The sequence below is a fragment of the Typha angustifolia genome, chromosome 12 (assembly GCF_048772165.1).
Source record: "Typha angustifolia cultivar Huaian chromosome 12, ASM4877216v1, whole genome shotgun sequence".
NCBI lineage: Eukaryota > Viridiplantae > Streptophyta > Magnoliopsida > Poales > Typhaceae > Typha > Typha angustifolia.
This window is the reverse complement of record NC_133250.1, coordinates 10521385-10541659: the sequence shown is the minus strand read 5'-3', so window position 1 is coordinate 10541659 and position 20275 is coordinate 10521385. Positions and strand designations below refer to the sequence as shown.

Genomic DNA, 20275 nt, shown 5'->3' with positions numbered 1-20275 from the left:
CTAAGTGGGCCGAGGCTCAAATCTAAGTTGGGTCGAGCCCATTACCTCGAGCTATGAGCTATCCAGTCGATATCGATATATTAATACTATGGTATCTAAAAGGTGATGGCGAATAAATAGAGTTATGCTATCGTCACTGCCCTCTCGTTTCGCGATCCCTATTACGACCTTTCCACTATTCTTCCATTCCTACCCCTCTCGCTCCCCTCCTCTTACCCTTGGATTTCCCACCCAAAAACTCTCTCAAATGGCCACCGCCGCCGTCGTACCGGAGTCAACGGCGACCGACGGAGAACCCTCTCCGGCTCCTCCCGCCGCCGCTTCCGACGTGGTCGTGCAGTACGTGGTCCTCCGCCGCGACCTGATCGACACGTGGCCGCTAGGCAGCATCGTGACCCAGGGTTGCCACGCGTCCGTCGCGGCTGTGTGGGCCCACCGCGATCACCCTGATACCGTCGTCTACTGCTCCCCGTCCAACCTCGACTCGATGCACAAGGTATGTTCGACGAAATGCCTCAGAGAAGGTTAAGCTTAACACTCTTAGAGTGGTTGGTTGCATATCTGCCTAAACTAGCTATTTTTCGTACTGGAGAGTTAATTATTTATCAACCGGATATACGAAGATTTAACGGTTAAAAATCTATATAATAGGAATGCAATTTTTTTTTTTAAAGATATCACGGTTCAATAGGTAATTATCATTTTTTAAAAATATTACGTTGCAAATTATTTTCTAACAATTGTATTATCTTAATAATTAATTAAAAGACATATATATTCTTAGCTGAATACATATCAGAATAAGAGTAATATCTTTTTATAATTAACTTGATGAAAGAATTAAATTTTATCTCTTTGATTATTTTTATTATTTACATATCTCTCGGTAGTTTAAGATTGATTTAAACTAAAATTTAATAATAGATAGAGATAGAGAATCATAACTAAATTGAAGTCTATCTCCAAAAACTCAAATTTAAATGGTTTAGTATTAAATGATATCTTTTATAATTTAAGTATAATAATTTCTCTCACAATTATATCTAAGAAAGAGAAATCTTAATGAAAGAAAAGAAGTAGTTAGGCACATGTAATTAAATCTTTTTAACTAATATATTTCTTTTTTTACGTAACGCAATTTTGGAATCGAAATCAAGAAACCGCCGGGTATGAAAATGACTATTATATCCGTTAGATTAAGATTATAAATTTTAGAGGGGCATTGAAACATTTGCCAATTTCGTATCCACTTAAATGCAGGTTGCTAAAGACGTGTATGGAAATTAATTATTGGGTATATGTTTAATTTAGGTGACTTTGGAGGTGAAAGGAGAGGTGCAGCTGAGGAATCTGGCAGAAAAGCTGGAGGGGTCTGGGATTGAGCATAAGCTGTGGATTGAGCAGCCTGAGAACATACCCACCTGCCTTGCGACAAGGCCATGCCCCAAGTCGCAAGTTGCCTCCTTCTTCAAGAAGCTCAAGCTCTGCAAGTGAGCTAGGTATCAAGATTATCTACCTATTGTTTTGTGATTCATTTTGGACTTGAGAAGTGTCAGTATTCAAAAGAAAAACTTGAAATTGTGGATGATTACTTCTATTAATGATGAACATCCATGTTTCAGCATGGGAGTTGATATTGCTACATGATGGTCTCTATGAGCATCTTTGATGAACTCTTGTTCCTTGGTGTTTGCTTTGGGTAACTTAATTGCTAAGATGATTTATCCAAACAACCTTTGCAAAATGAATACTTGTTGATAATTATAAATATCAGAGGCTTGATAGAGCTGTGTTTTATGAGAAAAGTACAGACTACATAAGGAGGATGGTCAATGAATTGATGGAGCAGCAGGTTGCAACTCGGATAGCTAAGAGGTACTTTATGATGGCCAGGGGAGATAACTTGAGGAGGTGTTGTGGACCGGAGTACCTGAGCCAGGATTAGCAATTGTGATCGATATCAAATGGTTAAGTTACAATGTGCACCGGAGCTCTGGCAATTATCAGTTTGGGTGCTACATTGCCATAAGTTTAAGTAAACTGTAATAAGTGAGTAGATAAATTTGAAGTCTCTCCCTTGATAATGTGAAGATGGTGTCTACACCACTGTTTAGATCTGCAGACCCCAATGGCTGGCATTGAAGGACTTGGCTTTAGGCCACAGGGATCTACAAATTGGAGTTTATAGGTATTGCTTGTGTGAGTTAGGAGTGCATCCCACACCACATTTTTTTTTTTTGCAAAAGAACTTACAGATGCTAGGAAGTTTTGAATCTAAATTGTTGTTAAATCTGAAGAAAATATTTCCAGGAACAGATTCACGGTAAAAATAGTATATCAGACAATGAAGAGATAGATCAATAAACACATCAGGAGATGGACTAAAGATGCTCGTGGCATTTGTATCTCTCCACTTGCTATGTGCTATGCAACACACTATCAACTATCTTTATGGAAAAAAAACCTTCTAGTCATTTCATACAAGCCAGTACAATGAATAAGAGGTATCTATTAACGAATTTACAGACTTAAAAACAGAAGGTTCAATGCTCAGCGGCAGCAGCAGCAGCAGCAGCAGCAGCATAATATGATGATTGTTATCTCACAATTCTACTAAGTACTGACAAGAGAACTATGCACAAGAACTTTTTACATCCTTGGCTCGAAGCAGCACTATGTGCAGCCATCTCAGCCTGGAAGTCTAGTATCCAGAAGAAAAAGCTCAGCTCAATCCTTGTACCACAACTACTGGAACAGCTCTTACTTTCGTGGAGAATTTCTCTTCGGTGAGAAAAGCCTCCGAGGTGAGAACATGCTCAAATTTCTTGGGGAAGCAAGGCCATTGATTGATCGGTAATCTGACATCAAAAGCCCCTCATGTCCATCTTTGATCCCCACATTGCTTGAAATCATCCCGCTGGTGAATGTGCCACATTTGGCCAGCTTACCGAACCACGAGTTCTTCTTTGATGTTAAGCTAGGTGCTGTTCCATTCATCCTTGCACTGAGATAGTCACGAACAGCCTCCACGCTCTGCTCCACGACATCCATTGGAGGACAAACAAGAGGGTTTCCCTCGGCATGGAACTTCCGGAGCTTAGTTAGGCATCCCATGGAATCAGGAAGAATACTTATCTTGTTGTAACTGATGTCAAGCTCAACTAGGGAGACAAGAAGGCCAATGGCATAAGGGAGGGATTGGAGGAACTGGAAATTCTGGCTGATATTGAGGACTTCGAGACGGATGAGGTTCTCAAGATCATCCGGGAGGGAGCGGAGGCAGTTCAGGCGCGCATCGAGGACCTGAAGAGAGGTCATGTGCGAGGTGGAGTAGGGGAGGCAGGCAAGCTTGTTGGAATTAACAGAGAGCTTCCTTAGATTCGTGAGTTCAAAGCCCATGGTGTCTGGAAGCTTGGTCAATTTGTTGAAATTGGCATTTAGCTCCTCTAGAGCCCTGATCAGATTCAGGAAGCAAACATAAATCAGAAACAAAAAAACTGGTTGTGCGGTATGTACGTATTTTATATTAAATCTGATTCTTGTGGATTATATATGGATTCATCTACATGATACTAGTTGGCTAAAATAAAAGATTATGTTTAAGGTGGTCAAAAATTGTGTACACATCATTGAATATTAAACTTAATTTTGATTAGAATGGATTAGATAAGTAGCCAAACATAAGCCCTTCAAGTTATCTTGTCAAGCTGATCTTATTACGTAATCATAATATGCTGTACTTCCTGTACTTTTATCACCTTCGTAGAAGGCACTATTCCCTCCCTACCTTTGACTTTCTCTATTCAGATATTTCCCCCCAAAAAAAAATAAACATAAGGGTACCATGACTTTAGATGTGTGTTTTTTTTAAGACTTTTTCTGATGAAGGACATCAGAATTTGAATGATACCCAAAGTAGCACAAGCTATTGGCTTGTCAAGAATCTTTTGGACTTTTGATTCTCATCTCATCTCTCTCTCTCTCTCTCTCTTGGTATTAGGATAATGACACCAACTAGTGAGTTACAATTAAACTATAGTTTGTTCTTCTCTCTTGATTACTCTATTACGTGCTGACCAACTCTTTGCTACTAATTTACCTAACAAACTGTGCATCTTGTGCAGATATTTTTGACCATTCAGATCTATTGAGGAGATTAATCAATAGACTCAACCACCCTCTCTCTTTGCGGATAGATTAATGGGTTGGTGGTGTTATGCTTACTTGCAGTCTTCAATGTTCTTTGGAAGGGACTCAAGAAGGTTGCCGGAGACATTGAGGACCTTGAGCTTGGAGAGGCATCCAATGGAGTTTGGCAGAGATTTGAGCTGGTTCGAGTGCGCATCCAGCACCACCAAGTTCAGTAGCCTGGCTATCACTGATTCTGGAATGCTCTGCTCACATATATTACACGAACCATTCAAATGAAGAGCAAACAACATCAGCAAAATATTAACAGGCAATAGAAGAACATGTATCAGAATACTCATATGACAACCTCTTTCTACTTATGATGTTTCTTTTATCATTGAACTGGACTTCTTAGCCCTCCCCACCACTCCTGTTTGGCTACTGGATAAAAGGGGTTTTATTCTTGCAACAAGTGGGATCATTGTTTTTCTTTTTATCCATTATCGGCGTTTAGTTGCAGGATTGGATAAGCTGGTTTACTGAATATTTGTATAAAATAGAAAAGAGTATCTTCTTCTTCTTTTTTTCTTTTCTTTTCTGGGTTTCAAAGATAAGTTTGAACCTTGAGTTTTACCATCCCAGATTGCCCCCTTTTTAACCCTTGTCAGAGGATTTATTCCTAGATATATGTATATATATATATATATATATATATATATTCCTTGTTCTTGAATGGATGGTGGAGGCCTCTACCAATAATCTCATATACTTTCAATCAGTAATTAACACAATCAACCAGCATAGTTAAGACTTTACGCAGATATAGCAAAGATCTAATGCGACCACAAAAAATAACGACAAAAAAAATTGCAAAATTTACCTCAAGATTGTTGTTGGAGATGTCCAACTTAGTGATGGTTGCCAGATTAGTGGGAGGATTAGGGAGAGTATCCAAGGATTGGGCACTCAAGTCCAGCTTCTGGGCCATCTCCTTCTCCTTCTCCAACTCCTCCCTTGTTGCAAGACTACTACTACGTTTCCCTTCCATTCTCATGATCTTCTCCTTCTCTTCTCCTCTTCAAACCCAACAAAATCAAAAAAAAAAAAATTAAAAAAAAGAAGTCAGAGAATAAGAAAGAAAGAAAGAGAGGCACTAAGAACCACCCAACAAAAGATTACAAGACTCACCTCACCTCTTCCGAGTGACAAATTAAACCTTTTACTCTCTTTTGTGGGCAAAGGACTCAAAATGGATTACAAAAGGAGAGGAGGAGAAGGAGTCCTTTAATAGAGAGAGAGAGAGAAGGAAAAGAGGAAGAGGAAGAAGGTTGGGGGGGAGGGGGGGGGGGGGGGGGTGTTTCAAGTACGTACGGATGTACCGTGGCGGCTTACACACGTGTAGGAGGTGACGTCAGAGGTGGAATTGGCACGTACTTCTCGAGGCAAAGTCAGCGATAACACCGCCAGCCACATATTACTTGCCGTTTGGATTTTAGGGCCGACGATAATAACGGAAATTGGAGTTACTCTTGACATCAAAAACCATTTTAATTTATTTAATTTCTCTACAAATATTTATTACCTTTCACTAAACTGGCTTATAAATATACTCTTTAGATTCAATATTTCTTTACTGACCTAATCGCCGCCCCTATATCGTGAAAACCATGTTAAACTGGACTGAGGCCGACTCATACCAAATAATCCCTAGTGGAGGTTTGAAGGGTCTTTCCCAAGTTTAATTAGTGCTTGTTGTGAAACAGTCAATAAAAGGGAAATGATTGGAATTTGACAATTAGCTTCATTGATACAATGTGATCCTTTTTAACCATATCAAAATTCCTTTTAAAAGAGTTATTGTTATCATGGTAGACATCCAAATCTCCTCCATTGGTGCTTGGATTTGACATTTTGTTTCCTTTTTGTCTAACAAGAAGCATTTTTTATAATCTAGAAGAGTTTCTCTCCATGTGATTCAAGGACTTGGATAATGACTATATATCCAACTCAAAAAAGGCCCACCTCTTTGGAAGAAAAGGAGAAAAGATACCACCCTCAATATAATAAGCAGAAGAGAGAGTGAGGGATTGCTACCTCTCTCTCCCTTCCAAACAAAATGTCACTCCTAGTTGTCATAGAATAAATTTCTTTTTAAAAACTTTCTTTTCTTTTATAATTGGGTGAGAATAAAAAAAAGTAAAAATTTTAACATCCGTGATACCTCTTAGAGTCTTGAATTAACTTATTAATCATTTCTCATGAAATGGAAGCTACTGGGAGTGTAAAGCCGGCTGCAGTTTAGGTTTGACTTAGCTCAAGCCAAGCTTAGCCAGATCGAGTTCAAGCTGAAATCAAATCGAGTCGGTCGAGTTAAACATGACCCGAGTTGAGCTCAACCCTAAAAAGCTATTTTATTTTCAAGTCGACCTAAATCAAGCCTATTATTTAAACCTAGATGAATTGGTCCGAGCTTTAAAAGAAGCTATAAATATTATACTTGAGTCGAATTGAGTGAGCCCGCCCGAAAATAGAACTTAGGCACAGCTCAACTCAAGCTAAGCCGGCCCGGACCGGTTATTTATTTTGACTACCTTACCGAACTCATTGTACCGTTTATAATTATACTTGTATTAGTTAATGACTAGTATAAACAAATGCAAAGTAATTAGAGATTCTCGCAACTAATCCTGCACCACCTTCTCTGCTGCTGCCACCTCATATCGGATGTATTTTAAAATTATTTTGGTATAAAAATATCTAACAAGTTGACCTTTTTTTTTTTGAAGGAAAATTTAAATCTCATATTTGCTTCTTGTACGCCATTGACTTTTCGTACAAGCAAAGGACGGTTGACATATGCAACTTGCGAAACATCCAGCCTATTTTTCTGACTCCAAATTTATAAATCTCTCTCTCTCTCTCTCTCTATATATATATATATATTGATATTTATTTAGACTTTTATTTCACATATATTTAAAAAAACTATCTTCTAATTATTTCGATATAAAGTTTCTTCTTTGGATAGATTATGATTCAGATAAGAGATGGAGATGGAATAGAGTTGAGTACATGAGAATAAAAATTAATACTTCTTTTTATTATCATCTTGCCATGTGCATGCTGGATTAGTTAAGCTCACAAGTTTTGCATCCTGTCAGAAATTAATTATTAATTACAAGCGAATTAATTAAGTTGCCTCTCCATGTGGATCTAATTGTTTTTTTAATTAATTTTTTGAGATAAGAAGGAAGATTCCAGACAAGTTGAATTCTATTTAACTATAAGAAAGAAAACACTTTGATTATTATTTATTATTTAACTCTTGCACCTGAATTTAATCCTCAAAAACACCATATAAAATGAGGAGTTATTTAAGTTTAAATCAAAATAGTTTTAAGAATTAAATTTAATTACAAAAACAAAATGAAAGGTGTTTTCTATCATTTTTACATAATATTATATATATATATATATATATATATATATATATATATATATATATAGAACTTTGGGTTATATATTTGGTCTTTTTTTTTGCTAGGGTTTGGTGATGCAAGCTTGAGGCACTAATTTTGACAAAATAAATTTGGTCCCAATGGTCCAATGCTATATGTAAGCTGATAGATGACCATTTCAATTGTTATTTTTAAGGTATAGTAATATATTTAGGATAAAACTTAACCTAATTACAACTCTTAATTTTTTCCTTCAAGACTAACGATAGTTTATTAGCGTTAATATTTTCTGCGATGAATATGTAGCAAAATAATCAAACTATCCCTCTATCTGTATACATTTTTGTGAGGGTAATTAAATTTTTTTTAATATTTACATCGGTGTTAATAATTGACCAACAATTACGACTTGATTTAGATTACAAGAGTTAAATGCTTAAGTTAAAATCGGGTCAAACGATCGAAAATTAAATAATTGTCCCTACGTTTAATATATTTTTTATAAGTTAAATATGTCATTCACAAAATGTAGTCAAAAACAAGCCAACATGCACCAAACGTTTTAAAATAGACATAATCATCTTTTAAGTAAAATTATAGTTTACACCCTATACTTTTACTATTTATAAATCAAGTCATATAATTTAGTAAATATATACAGAAAACACCTAAGATTAAATTTGAACTAACACCGTAAGAATATTTCGTTAGATAAAGATATTTTTATTTTTAAAATAATTAAAATGCTCTTAGTGGCTTCGTATAACTTGGTTGATGATATTTTCAAAATTCTTTTAGTATAGTAAACCTAACCCATGATATTTTTTATATATATTCACTAAATTATAAAATTCGATTTAAAAATAATGAAAATATAAAGTATAAAACATAAATTCGCTAAAAGACAGGGTGTTACTTTTCTTTTGCCATTATTATCTCACAAATATCGTAAGTGAAAATTAATATAGAATATTTTGTTAACAATAACAAATATGATGGCAAATGTTACCTTATCTTTTAAGTAAGTATATTATGGTTTATCATGCATGCATACTTAATAAGGTATATTCTATTAATTTCTTATATAAATAATAATAATAATAATAATACTCATCCTTGCCGACTTCTTCGAGGCAACATATATGCATTTATAGCGTGAGATAAACATAGTCAAAAAGAGGCCATATCTTATCAAGTCTGACTCTACTATCTTATCCTCGAATAAACTTATCCCGGAATTTGATCACCAACAGTTCATAGTTTTGACTAATGAATAAAAATAAGCATCACTAAGGAATAAAGCTTTAATTTAGCTCTAAGAATTAATATAACCTTTCTTTTTTCTTATAGAGATATAAGCTTTTAATTATATCGACAAGTTTCACGTATGCATGGAAACAAACAAACTATCTAATATTTCTCGTGATCACGGCCGTCTTTTTGCATGCATATTTTCAAATTTTTAATTAGATTTGGATAAAATTAAGTATTTGATTATAAACTAGTTTAGTGCATGGTGTACATATAAAATATAGTAGGTTTAGAAGAAGAAGAAATAAATATATGTCAATTTGAATTAATATGACATCAGAGCTTGATTTGCTCCCTCGAGGAGATGGATTTGATTGAGACTAATTGAACAAATAGTAGATTGCATTGCTTTATGGAGTAAAACTTTGACTAAATTTGTTGCATTCCAGTTAATAGATTACGTGAGTATGTGAAGAGAAGTCAAAACTAATATATCACATTAAATGTGACAGTTTGAAATGAGATTAAATAAGACTGGATAAATGAGTCAAATCTAAAGTTTAAGTAATAATTAAACATTATTATTTGACATATAACTAGTAACTTATGTCACACGTACACTGAGGAGGAATTGAGATATTATTATTGTGGATATGTTTCGTTATCCTAGCATTGATAATTATTTTGATAGTTCTACTTGCTTAGCTTCATTTCAATATCCATCTCTACTTCATCATCTCCAACTTATATGCTCTCATTCATTTCACCAATCTTTTTCACACATATATATATATAGCTTTGTCCAAATAACATAACATCCAAAGTTTTATTATACTTCTAAAAAAAAACTCAATAATTGAGCCGATTAAACTTAGTTAAAGTGTGCTGATTTGGTCAAGCTCAACTCGATAAGACCTAGAATTAATAGTATAATATTATATAATATATCATATATAATACATATGACTAGTATGAGCTTATGATATTTTTGAGTTATTAAAAGTAAAATACAAAAGTTGAATAATAAAAATTAAATCGATTAGTATTTAACTCTATTAAAAGAAATTAAGGAGAGAGTATTTTTGAGGTAGTAAAAAAATATAATGTAGGGGTTAGAACGGTAAATATCCATTCGGAAGGCCGTGAATTATAATAAACGGTAAACTTGGGGTGTTTTTTGTAATAAGTACTTAAGCCGTTGGATCCTTAAGCCCTCTCTCTTAGAAACCCTAACGGCGAGAGCAAAATACCCGAACTCTTCTACCTCCTAGCTCCCGATTCCGAAGCTCACCGAAGTGGGTAAGAACTCTGAAAAACATAATGATTTTGATCTCTTCTCCGTTTTGATATGTGTGTTCACTTCGACAGACTCGAATCCAGTGGTTTAGCGAGTTAAAAAGCCGAGCTTTGCCACTAATTTCCGCGATTTTTCTTGGTAGGTTTTTGTGTTAGAAGGAGCGGGGATGGCGACGGAGGAGGCGAAGGCGGTGGTCCCTGAGTCGGTTCTCAAGAAGCAGAAGAGGGAGGAGCAGTGGGCGTTGGCTAAGAAGGAGGAAGCTGATGCGAAGAAGAAGAAGGATCGCGAGAATCGGAAGGTCATCTTCTCCAGGGCGCAGCAGTATGCTAACGAGTACGAATCCCAGGTATTGATAATGACTGTTGGTTTTTGTTTTCTTTGACATCAAAATTGGATCTTTGTGTAAAATTAGCAATTGGGTGATGCATTATGGTAGGAGAAGGAGCTGATTCGATTGAAGCGGGAAGCGAGGTTGAAGGGTGGATTCTATGTTAGCCCTGAGGCTAAGTTGTTGTTCATCATCCGTATCCGAGGGTATAGCATATTATTGTTATTTAAAGTTTACGGTTAGTTTGTGTGATTATGATCTGGTTGTTGATTGGCTTGTGTTATTGCTGTTTAATCCTGTTTAGTATCAATGCCATGCACCCCAAAACCCGAAAGATCTTGCAGCTCTTGCGTTTGAGACAGGTAATTTGGTCTTTACCTGAACTGATTGTTCAAAAAGTTGATGTACACTTCCTTTAGTTAATCTATTGCGTCCCTGTTTCTCTATAGATTTTTAATGGGGTGTTTCTGAAAGTTAACAAAGCCACTATTAACATGTTGCGGAGGGTGGAGCCTTATGTGACATATGGGTATTGAATGTTGCCTCGTGTTATTATAGTTTGGATTTTTTAAGTGCATTGTTGTTGTTCTGATCAATGGGATTATATTGGTATGGATATCTTAGGTATCCGAACTTGAAGAGTATTAGGGAGTTGATCTATAAAAGGGGTTATGGGAAACTAAACAAGCAGAGGGTTCCCTTGTCCGACAATTCGATCATCGAACAGGTTTGCTTCTGGATTAATGTTGTACATTGTACTATCTAGTTTAAAGAAAGTTCATTCTTGTAATGCTTCTTGTTTGGTTTGTAGGGTTTGGGTAAGCATGGTGTTATTTGCATTGAAGATCTTGTTCACGAGATCATGACTGTTGGCCCACACTTCAAGGAGGCGAACAACTTCCTATGGCCATTTAAACTCAAAGCACCATTGGGTGGATTGAAGAAGAAGAGAAACCACTATGTTGAAGGTGGTGATGCTGGAAACCGTGAGGACTACATCAATGAGCTCATCAGAAGAATGAATTAGGTTTTTATGTTGTTTTCTGTTATATTTTAATGAAAATTTTCAGGTCAACCTGATCTCACATTAGGAAGTGTGCAATTTTGCTATTTCAAAGCAAATATGCATTGCAAAAGTTTTCTTTTCTGTCGTATTTTGTGACAAATGTCCCTTTTATGTTGCACTGACAATTTTATTTTAAATATCAAAGGAAGTTGGTCTTAATATTTTTGGTAAAATTTTCTCTTCAAATGTTTCCGCCAATTGATACCATCTCTTTTAGTGAAAATTTCAACTTCGAGCACAATATGCTAAGTTCCAATTGCTTGTCTTTTATTTATGATTTGTTCTCGTCTGTTTCTTTATTGGAGGTAACTAGGGTATCTTTTATTCTTTGGCATCTAATTATTGCAGTTTCATAGACAGAAAACTTAACCTACTTGACTTGCAAATGTAACTGCAGTGGTTTTTATTGTTATAATGTCTTAAATGTCGTCTTGCTATGTATATTTTTGTTTGCAGTAATATATGTAGAAATATGTTATGCAGATATCTTGCTTTTATCATTACCATTTACCTTATATTTCCTTCATATGTCTCGTGTGCATCAGATTATAGTGATAGACATAAAGTCTTGTTAATTTTTCTTATAATCATAAATATACTCATCCCTTTCACATGTTTTACTTATTCATAAGCCTTTTGTTTTCACTATCTGACCCCCTGATTGCAACCTATTAGATGCTGTCCTTGTGTTGAACAGGAGAACACTATTTTGCCGTAAACTAAGTAGTGTTGTAGACTTGTAGTGGCTCATGCTAAGTAGTTATCTGGAAAACTGTCTCACTGTTATTTCTATTTTTGTTTGCAGTAATCTTAGAAACAAGTTGAGCAGGAGTTTTGTTTGCAGTAATCTTACCACTTGCCTTTTCTTTTCTTCAGTCTCATTTGCATCAGATAATAGCATGATAAATTACTAAGTGTTGTTAATTTTTCTTATCATGAGAAAAGGTACTCAACCCTTTCATCTGTTTTACTTGTTCAGAAGTCTTTTGTTTCGACTACCTGAAATCCCCTGTTTGTAAAATATTAGATGCTGTCCTTTAGTTGGACAGGAGAATATTATTTTGTTTCATATCATGTGCTCATTTACCTCTGTTTCTTACCAATTTAATGTTGTGAAGTACTTGTTGTTTCTTAAATTACATTAAATTCTTAGCTGGATGCTTACATTGACATCTACCTACAGAAACCAATATCAACACTTTGCTCTCAGGTTTGTCAAGTTGTCTCATGTAAACTTTTTAGGCTATGGCTAACTTCAGCATATAGAAATATTTAAGGATAACAAATTGCTTCGAAATCTTCAAAGTGCAGTCCTGTGCACTAAAATCCAATGGAAAAAGATGTTTTTCCTCATGTTCTTTGGTGATCTTTGAAGAGAATTTAAAAATATATATATATATATATATTATATATTCACAAGCAGCAAGCATTACAATATTGTGGATTGGTGTTATATTCCTTTCATCCAGATGAGAAGTCCTTATCTTTGTCAACAATTTTTCAAAGCAATTTTGCATTTTGGCCATCTACTTGTACTGTGTCCTTTTGCTTAGAAATTGAGTACGGAAGAGAAAATTTTCTAGTATATATAATTAATCCAGTCAATGATTTATATTTAGGAATAGCTGAGTCGAAAAATGATTAACATCAAGAATATTTTTTTCTCACACTTGGTAGGTTTTTTTTTTTAACCGATTTTAAATTTGTATATAAGTTTTTAAGTTATTAAAGTCTACTAAACATGATAAGAAAAAATTGGGAGGATAATTTAGTCAAAAATTCGCTTTCTAAAGCCAACATCAAAATCCAGCAAACAGTAGGAAAAAGAAGAAGAGAGAAGAGTCTACCAAATATTTTGTACCATACAAGGAAGGAAAGTGAGGCTTATGGAAGGAAAATATAGTCCTGCTTCATAATTTTAGTGCATAATTACATGATAATGATAAAGTTAATATCTGTTCAGAAAAAAAAAGGAGATGTCATGCAGAGGAAATTAGGAACTCTTGGTGATCAAACATTTTCCACTACAACAGGATGCAAATATCATGAACTTAACTGAAATCTGAAGGTGTTTGTGAAAAAGCCAAGCTGAGAATTTTCGGCAAAAGAAGTGAGACCTTGAGCTAGAAATATGTGACTAAACGCCGAGAGCAGTTGGCGCAGGAGTAGTTCCTCTTGATCTTGAGGCGGAGAGGAAGGCAGCAGAGGCTCCTCGCCTTCTCGACATCGGTGGCCATCACCGCCCCGCCGCAGCACGGGCAATTCCCGGGTGCCGGCTTCGTCTCCAGCACCTTCACCTTCTCTTCACATAAGAAATTTAGACACATCTCCTGGAGCTTCTGCTCTTCTTTGAGAGTTTGTTTATGGAGGTGGTTAAGTTTAAAAGGTATAGCTGGTTTTAGTAGAAGTTTTGTTTTCTCACTGTAGACGTTTACTTTTAGCAAATTGGTACTATATTTCAAAATTTTGTGATAAGGAGAAAATATTCTTTGAATTAAATAGTAAACCCAGGTTTGATTACTGTATGAACAGTAATATCATTAAAAAAACAGTCCTAGGAATGATTAGACCTCTAATATAAAATAGAACATCATAATGTTTGCTTATAATCTTGAATAGTAGTGTAATAAGTATATTTGATGTTGTGCAAAGTTACTGTAAAAATACTCAAATAATTTTGATTTGATACATAAATTTAACTCAAAAGTGTTATAATTTCTTGTAGATATGTATTGAATATCTGTAAGATTGTAATGCATATTTAAGTAAGAAGATAGGAGAGAGATGAAAAAATTAAGCTGAGACTTTTAGTTTGTGGTAATTTTTAAAATAGCTTTAGTCAAATCAAAATAAAATTGTGAATTAACAATTTAATATTTGTGTTCTAATCTAAAGTAATATTCTCTAATTTAAAAGAGAAAAAGTATAATTCTGAAACAGGCAAGAGCTTAGACAATTTTAAAGACAATAGGATGCTATATGAGTCTACTTAGTTCATCACAGAGAGAACTATCTCAGTAAAAAAGAATCAGGTGTCTTAATCACTGGGATACCAATAACTCTTATGGAATCAAAGTTAGTCTTTGTGATCAAACTATTGATGCATAGATGATACATCCTCTCTTTTAACTAATTTATTGGCTAGATTTTATTTTATTCTAATTTTTATAGTATCTTTATGGTTTCTGACTATCTTCTTACCTTATGTAGCATTAGCTGATGTTGGTGTTCATGCTAAGATTAGCACTACCACAACTCTAATCTGTTGTTACTTTTGTATTATAGGCTCTTTTGCAGGCTAATGCTTTTTAACTAACATTTGCTTATTCTTTAGTGTTCTATGGAGCAGCACATTGATTAGATTGAGGATTAGTTAGGTAAAGGCTTCTTTGTAAGCCTTCTTCACTCTTAATCTTTTCTTTTGTAAAGTTCTTTTGAATGGATGATTGCCCTAGTGGACTATTACTTAGACAATGGATCAAGTTCTTTATAATGACAAGAATGCCCCTACATATATTTATCATTTTAGATTGTTAAGTATATTTTAATTTTAAATAACTTATTTTTAGCTTTGTTATTATTAATAGCATTTAATAGCAGTTTACACTCTACATTTTACTATTTATAAATTGAGTCATATAATTTAGTAAAAACATGTATGCAAAAAATATTATGAGTTAGATTTGAATTAACACCGTAAGAATATTTCGGTAAGTAGAAATATTTTATTTCTAAAATAATAAAATACCCTTAGTATGATTTGGTTGAGTGTGTTTTCGTAATTCTTATTAGTATAGCTAACTTAACATATGTTTGGTTAAGTTTAATTAACAGATCGAACATCAGGATATTTTCTGCGTATATTCACTCAATTATAGAATTCGATTTGTAAATAATTAAAATATAGAATGTAAAGCATAATTTTATTTAAAAAAAATGTTATATGCAAGTTTATTTATATTTTATTTCTCTTAAATTTTATTATATACTACTATAGCTCCTACAATTTTAGCCTAGGCTTAGTGACTCAAAATAAAAATTTAAAGAGATAAAATATTCTTTATTCAAACTAGTAACAATGTTTAAAATAAAAAGGGTATTAAATTTTGATAGAGAATTTTAATAACTATAATCCAGTTAAAAGTGCATTGATTGAGGTTATAAGTGATTTTATATCAAAATTTATTACGGTAAATTGTATTTAACCCTAACCCTTATAATGGTTTCTCGGTAAACTCAAATGGTCCACCTGGCCTCCCCCCAACGGCTATCTCCAACGGTCCATTCCATTCCATTCCACCACTAATCTGGGACCCAGTCGTCAACGGCTCCACTCTCAAGGGTACTTTCGTAAATTCAGACCCATCCCATCCCCCCCGCGAGTCGCGATTCATGAAAACCACCAACTGAATTATAATTACATAAACCATCCGAGTTTACCAAAATACCCTCTCTTCACGAATTAAAATACGCAATGGACCTCCTTGAAATATTAGTTATCAAAATAAATCACACTTTAAACTTAATATTTAAGAGATATATTTTATACTGTTCAGTATTTTATATTAAGAGAAAAATATTTAACGATTCAATATTTTAACTTCCAGGAAGAACATTAATCAATTCAATATGTTATTAAATCTATTTGTTAATCATCTTATTTTAATTAAATATTCTATATATGAATTCACTTAGTTGTTTAATATTTTTACTATTCATAATAAACTGTTTAATATTTTATTTTACCCTTTGCTAATTACTTTAGTAGGTGTTCGAAGGAGGGCTATTTTGGTCAAAATGTTTAAAATGGTAGAGAGAACCAGGGGTGTTATGGTCATTCACAGTGGTAGTCATTAGATCCGCTACAAATACTTCTCCCCTTATCACGAGCCACGTCAAGTCTTGTCTCTCTCTCTTGTCTCCGCCTCCAATCCCCCCAAATTATTTCTATCCCTCTCGCTCTTTCCGACCGAAGGAAGAGGAAACTCGAGAAATCAGGTGAGGAATCGTTGCACGATTCGTACTCCGGGTATGTGATCAGGTCAGCGCATTGTGGTTTGTTGGATTTTGATGAACATTTTAGGGTTTATCCTGTCGAGTCCTGGGGTTCTGGTGTTCATCGGAATGGGTCTTTAGATTTTTCTTTTCCCAGAAAAAGTTCGGATCTTTAAGTCTCTGATCTATTAAGAGTAGGAAACTAGGGATGTTATGTATGTATCCGGCTAAGATTTGGTCTAGTGAATGTGGATTCGCTTGCTTAATGTCCTGATAAGCTAGCTGTTCAGAGAAGCTAGGTTCGATTTAATTATTGAAATCCAAATGTAGAGATTCTTGTTTATTAATGAAGGAAAGGTGTTCATAATAAATATGTTTGCTTTATAACTTTTACTATTTTGATCCTTTTTATGGTATGGCGAGATCTCATTCATCAAGTAAAATTTAGTGATGATAAAAATACCTGGTAACTTTGAGAGGAGTGATCGTCCAGCTTTAAGTCAGTCTCCTTATTTTGATATTTATGCACGATAAGAGAGACACGAGAAAATTCTATACCTCTGCTAGGTATCATCTGTAATGTACACATGAAATCTATCTCAACTTATCCAAGTTGTCAATATGTACTATTTCATATAGTTGGTATTTGCAAATTTATTGACTCTTTGAGTTACAAAGAATGGAATATGACTCGTAATGTGTGAGTAATTGAACTTTGATCTTTCTATCTTCTTGAGAAACCAAAAGATTCTAAATTAGATTCTACAGCTAGCCTCTCCTTGGTAATATCAGAACAGTCAATAGAAATGAACGATTAATAGGAGACGTGTATGTTGCCAACCATTGACTTTCCACATCTAGATATGTATTTGTTCTTGAAGAATCTGTTCCTTTTTTGTAATAATTCCTATTCTGTGTAAATATGGAACATATCACTACCTCTAATAGAGCACTTTTACTTACTCTAGAAATCCGATATTGAAGCATCTAGTGCTGATGTTTTGTCTAAACAAGCAAAACACAATAGTTGAGTATCAGAATTCCTTTTGTCAGATAAGAATAGGTCTTTTCTTTAATGATTTGGTTTCAGACCCACAAATTGTAAGATAAGCTAAATGCATATGCAGGGTTCTGTTGCTCGGCATAGAGAGATCCATTTGTACCGCTGCTGCTGAAGCCTCGTTAATAATAACTTTAGGCTGCTCTATCGACGTTGTTGCTGAGCTATCTCATCAGGATTAGCTAGAGGCTGTTTCATATGGTAATTATAAAGTGAAATCTTTCATGCCTTTGGCATCATTTGGTTGATATTCATCCTTTGATCATAGAGATGTTTGTTGGCTTTCTAATGACACTTCCATCTGTAGGCAACCAATGAAAACCTTCCGCCCAATGTCATCAAGCAGCTTGCCAAGGAACTGAAGAATCTTGATGAGACACCTCCAGAAGGCATTAAAGTTGTTGTAAATGATGATGACTTCTCTATTATCTATGCCGATATTGAGGGTCCTGGTATGATGATTATAGAGGCATACAAACTGTTACCTTAAGATTTATAGATTACAAGTTTGTTAATTTTCTGTTGCAGCCGGAACCCCGTATGAGAATGGTGTATTCCGCATGAAGTTGTTATTGTCTCACGATTTCCCTCAGTCTCCTCCAAAAGGTTTTCCCTCAATACTTGAGTTAGCAAATCTAGATGTTGCGGCTCTTTTTAACTTTTTATGCTATCCAGCATGTGAAATGACTACTTTGTTGACTGTTCCTTTAATTTTTTTTTCTTAGGGTTCTTTTTGACAAAGATTTTCCATCCAAATATTGCAACAAATGGTGAAATTTGTGTTAACACATTGAAAAAGGACTGGAATCCAAGTCTTGGATTACGACATGTTTTGATTGTAAGTGGAGAATTCCTCAACTCTATATCCTTTCCTAGTTATGGTAATTAGATCAGCATGTCAATTAAATACATCAGAAACTGGTGGATTTTGAATTTTAATCCTTTCCACCAAAACACCTGGCATTGAGCTCTCCTTGGGGGACCGAAAATGCTCTTACGCCTCAGAACACGAGCCCAATTACTATGGTCACTAAGAAGGCCAGTGGCCTATTGGATGTGAAGAGGCTAATGATAGTAAACTGTAGCTTGGCATGTACTAGTTTCATTTTACGTCATTGTTTGCTTGAACAGTCAAAAGAGCCTATTAGAGGTGCATATAGTCATTCTCTGCCTGTTCATGTATGGCACCTAATCCAGGGCTTGTTGGCATTACTGACAGGTAGTCAGATGCCTATTGATTGAACCATTTCCTGAATCAGCACTTAACGAACAAGCCGGTAAGATGTTGCTCGAAAATTATGAGGAATATGCCCGGCATGCCAGGTCAGCTCCTTGCCTAATACTCTCTGTCTAGTTGGATGTATTCACAGTCATCTTCACATCTGCATATATGGTTTGAGCAATTATAGTACCATAATTCTGTCTAGTTGGATGTATTCACATTCATCTTCACATCTGCATATATGGTTTGAGCAATTATAGTACCATAATTAAGTTACCAAACTCATAATAAAGCATTGTTCCAAGTATATTGCTTTTGCATCATCATTCGTTTAAATTAAGAGAGTCATGCCGCTGCTTTCTTGGGTTTTTTTTTTTCTTTCCTCGTCATCTCCATCACATTACCTGGTTTGCTGATGCGCACTATTTCAGGCTATATACTGGAATACATGCTCTCAAGCCTAAAATCAAATCCAAGAGTGGAGCAATCTCTGAATCTACCATAGCTTTGAATGTTGATCAGAGCAACATGGCCCCTAGTAGCAAGGTTCCATTGGCTCCTACTTCATTAACTGCGCCTGCAGCTTCTAGAGGATCAGTTTTGAATTGTCAGGATCAGAATGCTCTTGTTGTGCCAGCTGTGGAGACTGCTGTTGGGGCATCGACATTACAGAGGAAGGAAGGAGTAGCTGCCGCCAAGATCCAGGTTGACAAGAAGAAGATGGATGCAAGGAAGAAGAGCTTGAAGAGACTATAAAGAAGGGGGAGAACAGAACAAGTGTTTAGGTAGCTTGTAGGCACCAAATTTACCGAGTGGATGTTGAACTTACCTGTAAAATTATTAGAGGGGGTCTGTCCAAAATGGAGATTATCTGTCCAAAATGGAGATTATAAGGAGGGGTGAGTTGTGTTCAGTTGGATCTATTTCTTCTTTAACTCTCTTCCTTCGCTCATTGCATAACATTTGAAGAAAAGAAATCCTTTATTTGTAGGTCATTTGTCGCAGGAAAAGTTATATAATTTGATGCTTTAACATGCTTATTTGACTTGATATTTTCAGAACAATGATACAACTGAATCTGAAATATTGATAGAGATAATTTAGAAACTCGTTTGGATGTAAACTAGAAAATTCTTTTGAGGATCACATGAGATCCACACACAAAGAGCCTGATTCAGTTTAACATATCTAATTGGATATCTTTAAAGCTTCTCAAATTGGATGCAAGAAACTTAAAAAGAGATCTTTAATTCTTCCTAATGAATTAATTATCAAAATTTCCTCGTTGAATTTGTTCTATTTCAGGTTTTAAAACTACTTCCTAGATCTAATCAAGCAACCCTACCTTACCCCAACCAAATCAAAATTCTTCAGTTCAAACAAAACCAATACCCCGCTGAAATAGGGGTGTTGGTAATAAACCTTCAAACAAAATGGAGAAGAGAAGAAAGAGTGGTTTAGATATTT

General features: G+C 34.9%; 4 protein-coding genes across 8 annotated transcripts; 3 read left to right on the top strand and 1 right to left on the bottom strand.

The window, feature by feature from the left end:
• The first annotated feature begins 99 nt into the window (after window positions 1-99).
• Window positions 100-2244, top strand: LOC140772083 (uncharacterized). Of its 2 annotated transcripts, XM_073113971.1 has the most exons (3): window positions 100-496; window positions 1312-1499; window positions 1812-2244. In XM_073113971.1, the coding sequence occupies exons 1-2, from the start codon at window positions 125-127 to the stop codon at window positions 1492-1494; spliced, it is 555 nt and encodes a 184-aa protein (XP_072970072.1). In that variant the 5' UTR covers window positions 100-124; the 3' UTR covers window positions 1495-1499; window positions 1812-2244. The 2 variants fall into 2 exon arrangements, with proteins under 2 accessions (XP_072970072.1, XP_072970071.1); XM_073113970.1 differs by lacking the exon at window positions 1812-2244 and having other exon boundaries at window positions 1312-1642.
• A 345-nt stretch (window positions 2245-2589) lies between these two features.
• LOC140772080 (plant intracellular Ras-group-related LRR protein 1) lies at window positions 2590-5450 on the bottom strand. 2 transcript variants are annotated; one of them, XM_073113966.1, is made up of 4 exons: window positions 5325-5450; window positions 5012-5207; window positions 4225-4394; window positions 2590-3454 (listed from the first exon to the last, which is right to left on the bottom strand). In XM_073113966.1, exons 2-4 carry the CDS (start codon window positions 5183-5185, stop codon window positions 2761-2763), a joined length of 1038 nt encoding a protein of 345 aa, XP_072970067.1. In that variant the 5' UTR covers window positions 5186-5207; window positions 5325-5450; the 3' UTR covers window positions 2590-2760. The 2 variants fall into 2 exon arrangements, with proteins under 2 accessions (XP_072970067.1, XP_072970066.1); XM_073113965.1 differs by having other exon boundaries at window positions 5320-5437.
• A 4579-nt stretch (window positions 5451-10029) lies between these two features.
• Window positions 10030-11709, top strand: LOC140772128 (large ribosomal subunit protein uL30x). The gene is made up of 7 exons (XM_073114038.1): window positions 10030-10139; window positions 10280-10483; window positions 10574-10671; window positions 10770-10827; window positions 10915-10994; window positions 11090-11192; window positions 11277-11709. Exons 2-7 carry the CDS (start codon window positions 10304-10306, stop codon window positions 11490-11492), a joined length of 735 nt encoding a protein of 244 aa, XP_072970139.1. The 5' UTR covers window positions 10030-10139; window positions 10280-10303; the 3' UTR covers window positions 11493-11709.
• Window positions 11710-16428: 4719 nt separating this feature from the next.
• On the top strand, window positions 16429-19841 carry LOC140772034 (ubiquitin-conjugating enzyme E2 22-like). 3 transcript variants are annotated; one of them, XM_073113918.1, is made up of 7 exons: window positions 16429-16529; window positions 17654-17787; window positions 17894-18038; window positions 18115-18192; window positions 18312-18424; window positions 18806-18909; window positions 19240-19841. In XM_073113918.1, the coding sequence occupies exons 2-7, from the start codon at window positions 17785-17787 to the stop codon at window positions 19562-19564; spliced, it is 768 nt and encodes a 255-aa protein (XP_072970019.1). In that variant the 5' UTR covers window positions 16429-16529; window positions 17654-17784; the 3' UTR covers window positions 19565-19841. The 3 variants fall into 3 exon arrangements, with proteins under 3 accessions (XP_072970019.1, XP_072970020.1, XP_072970021.1); XM_073113919.1 differs by having other exon boundaries at window positions 16436-16560; XM_073113920.1 differs by having other exon boundaries at window positions 16446-16572.
• The last annotated feature ends 434 nt before the right edge of the window (window positions 19842-20275 follow it).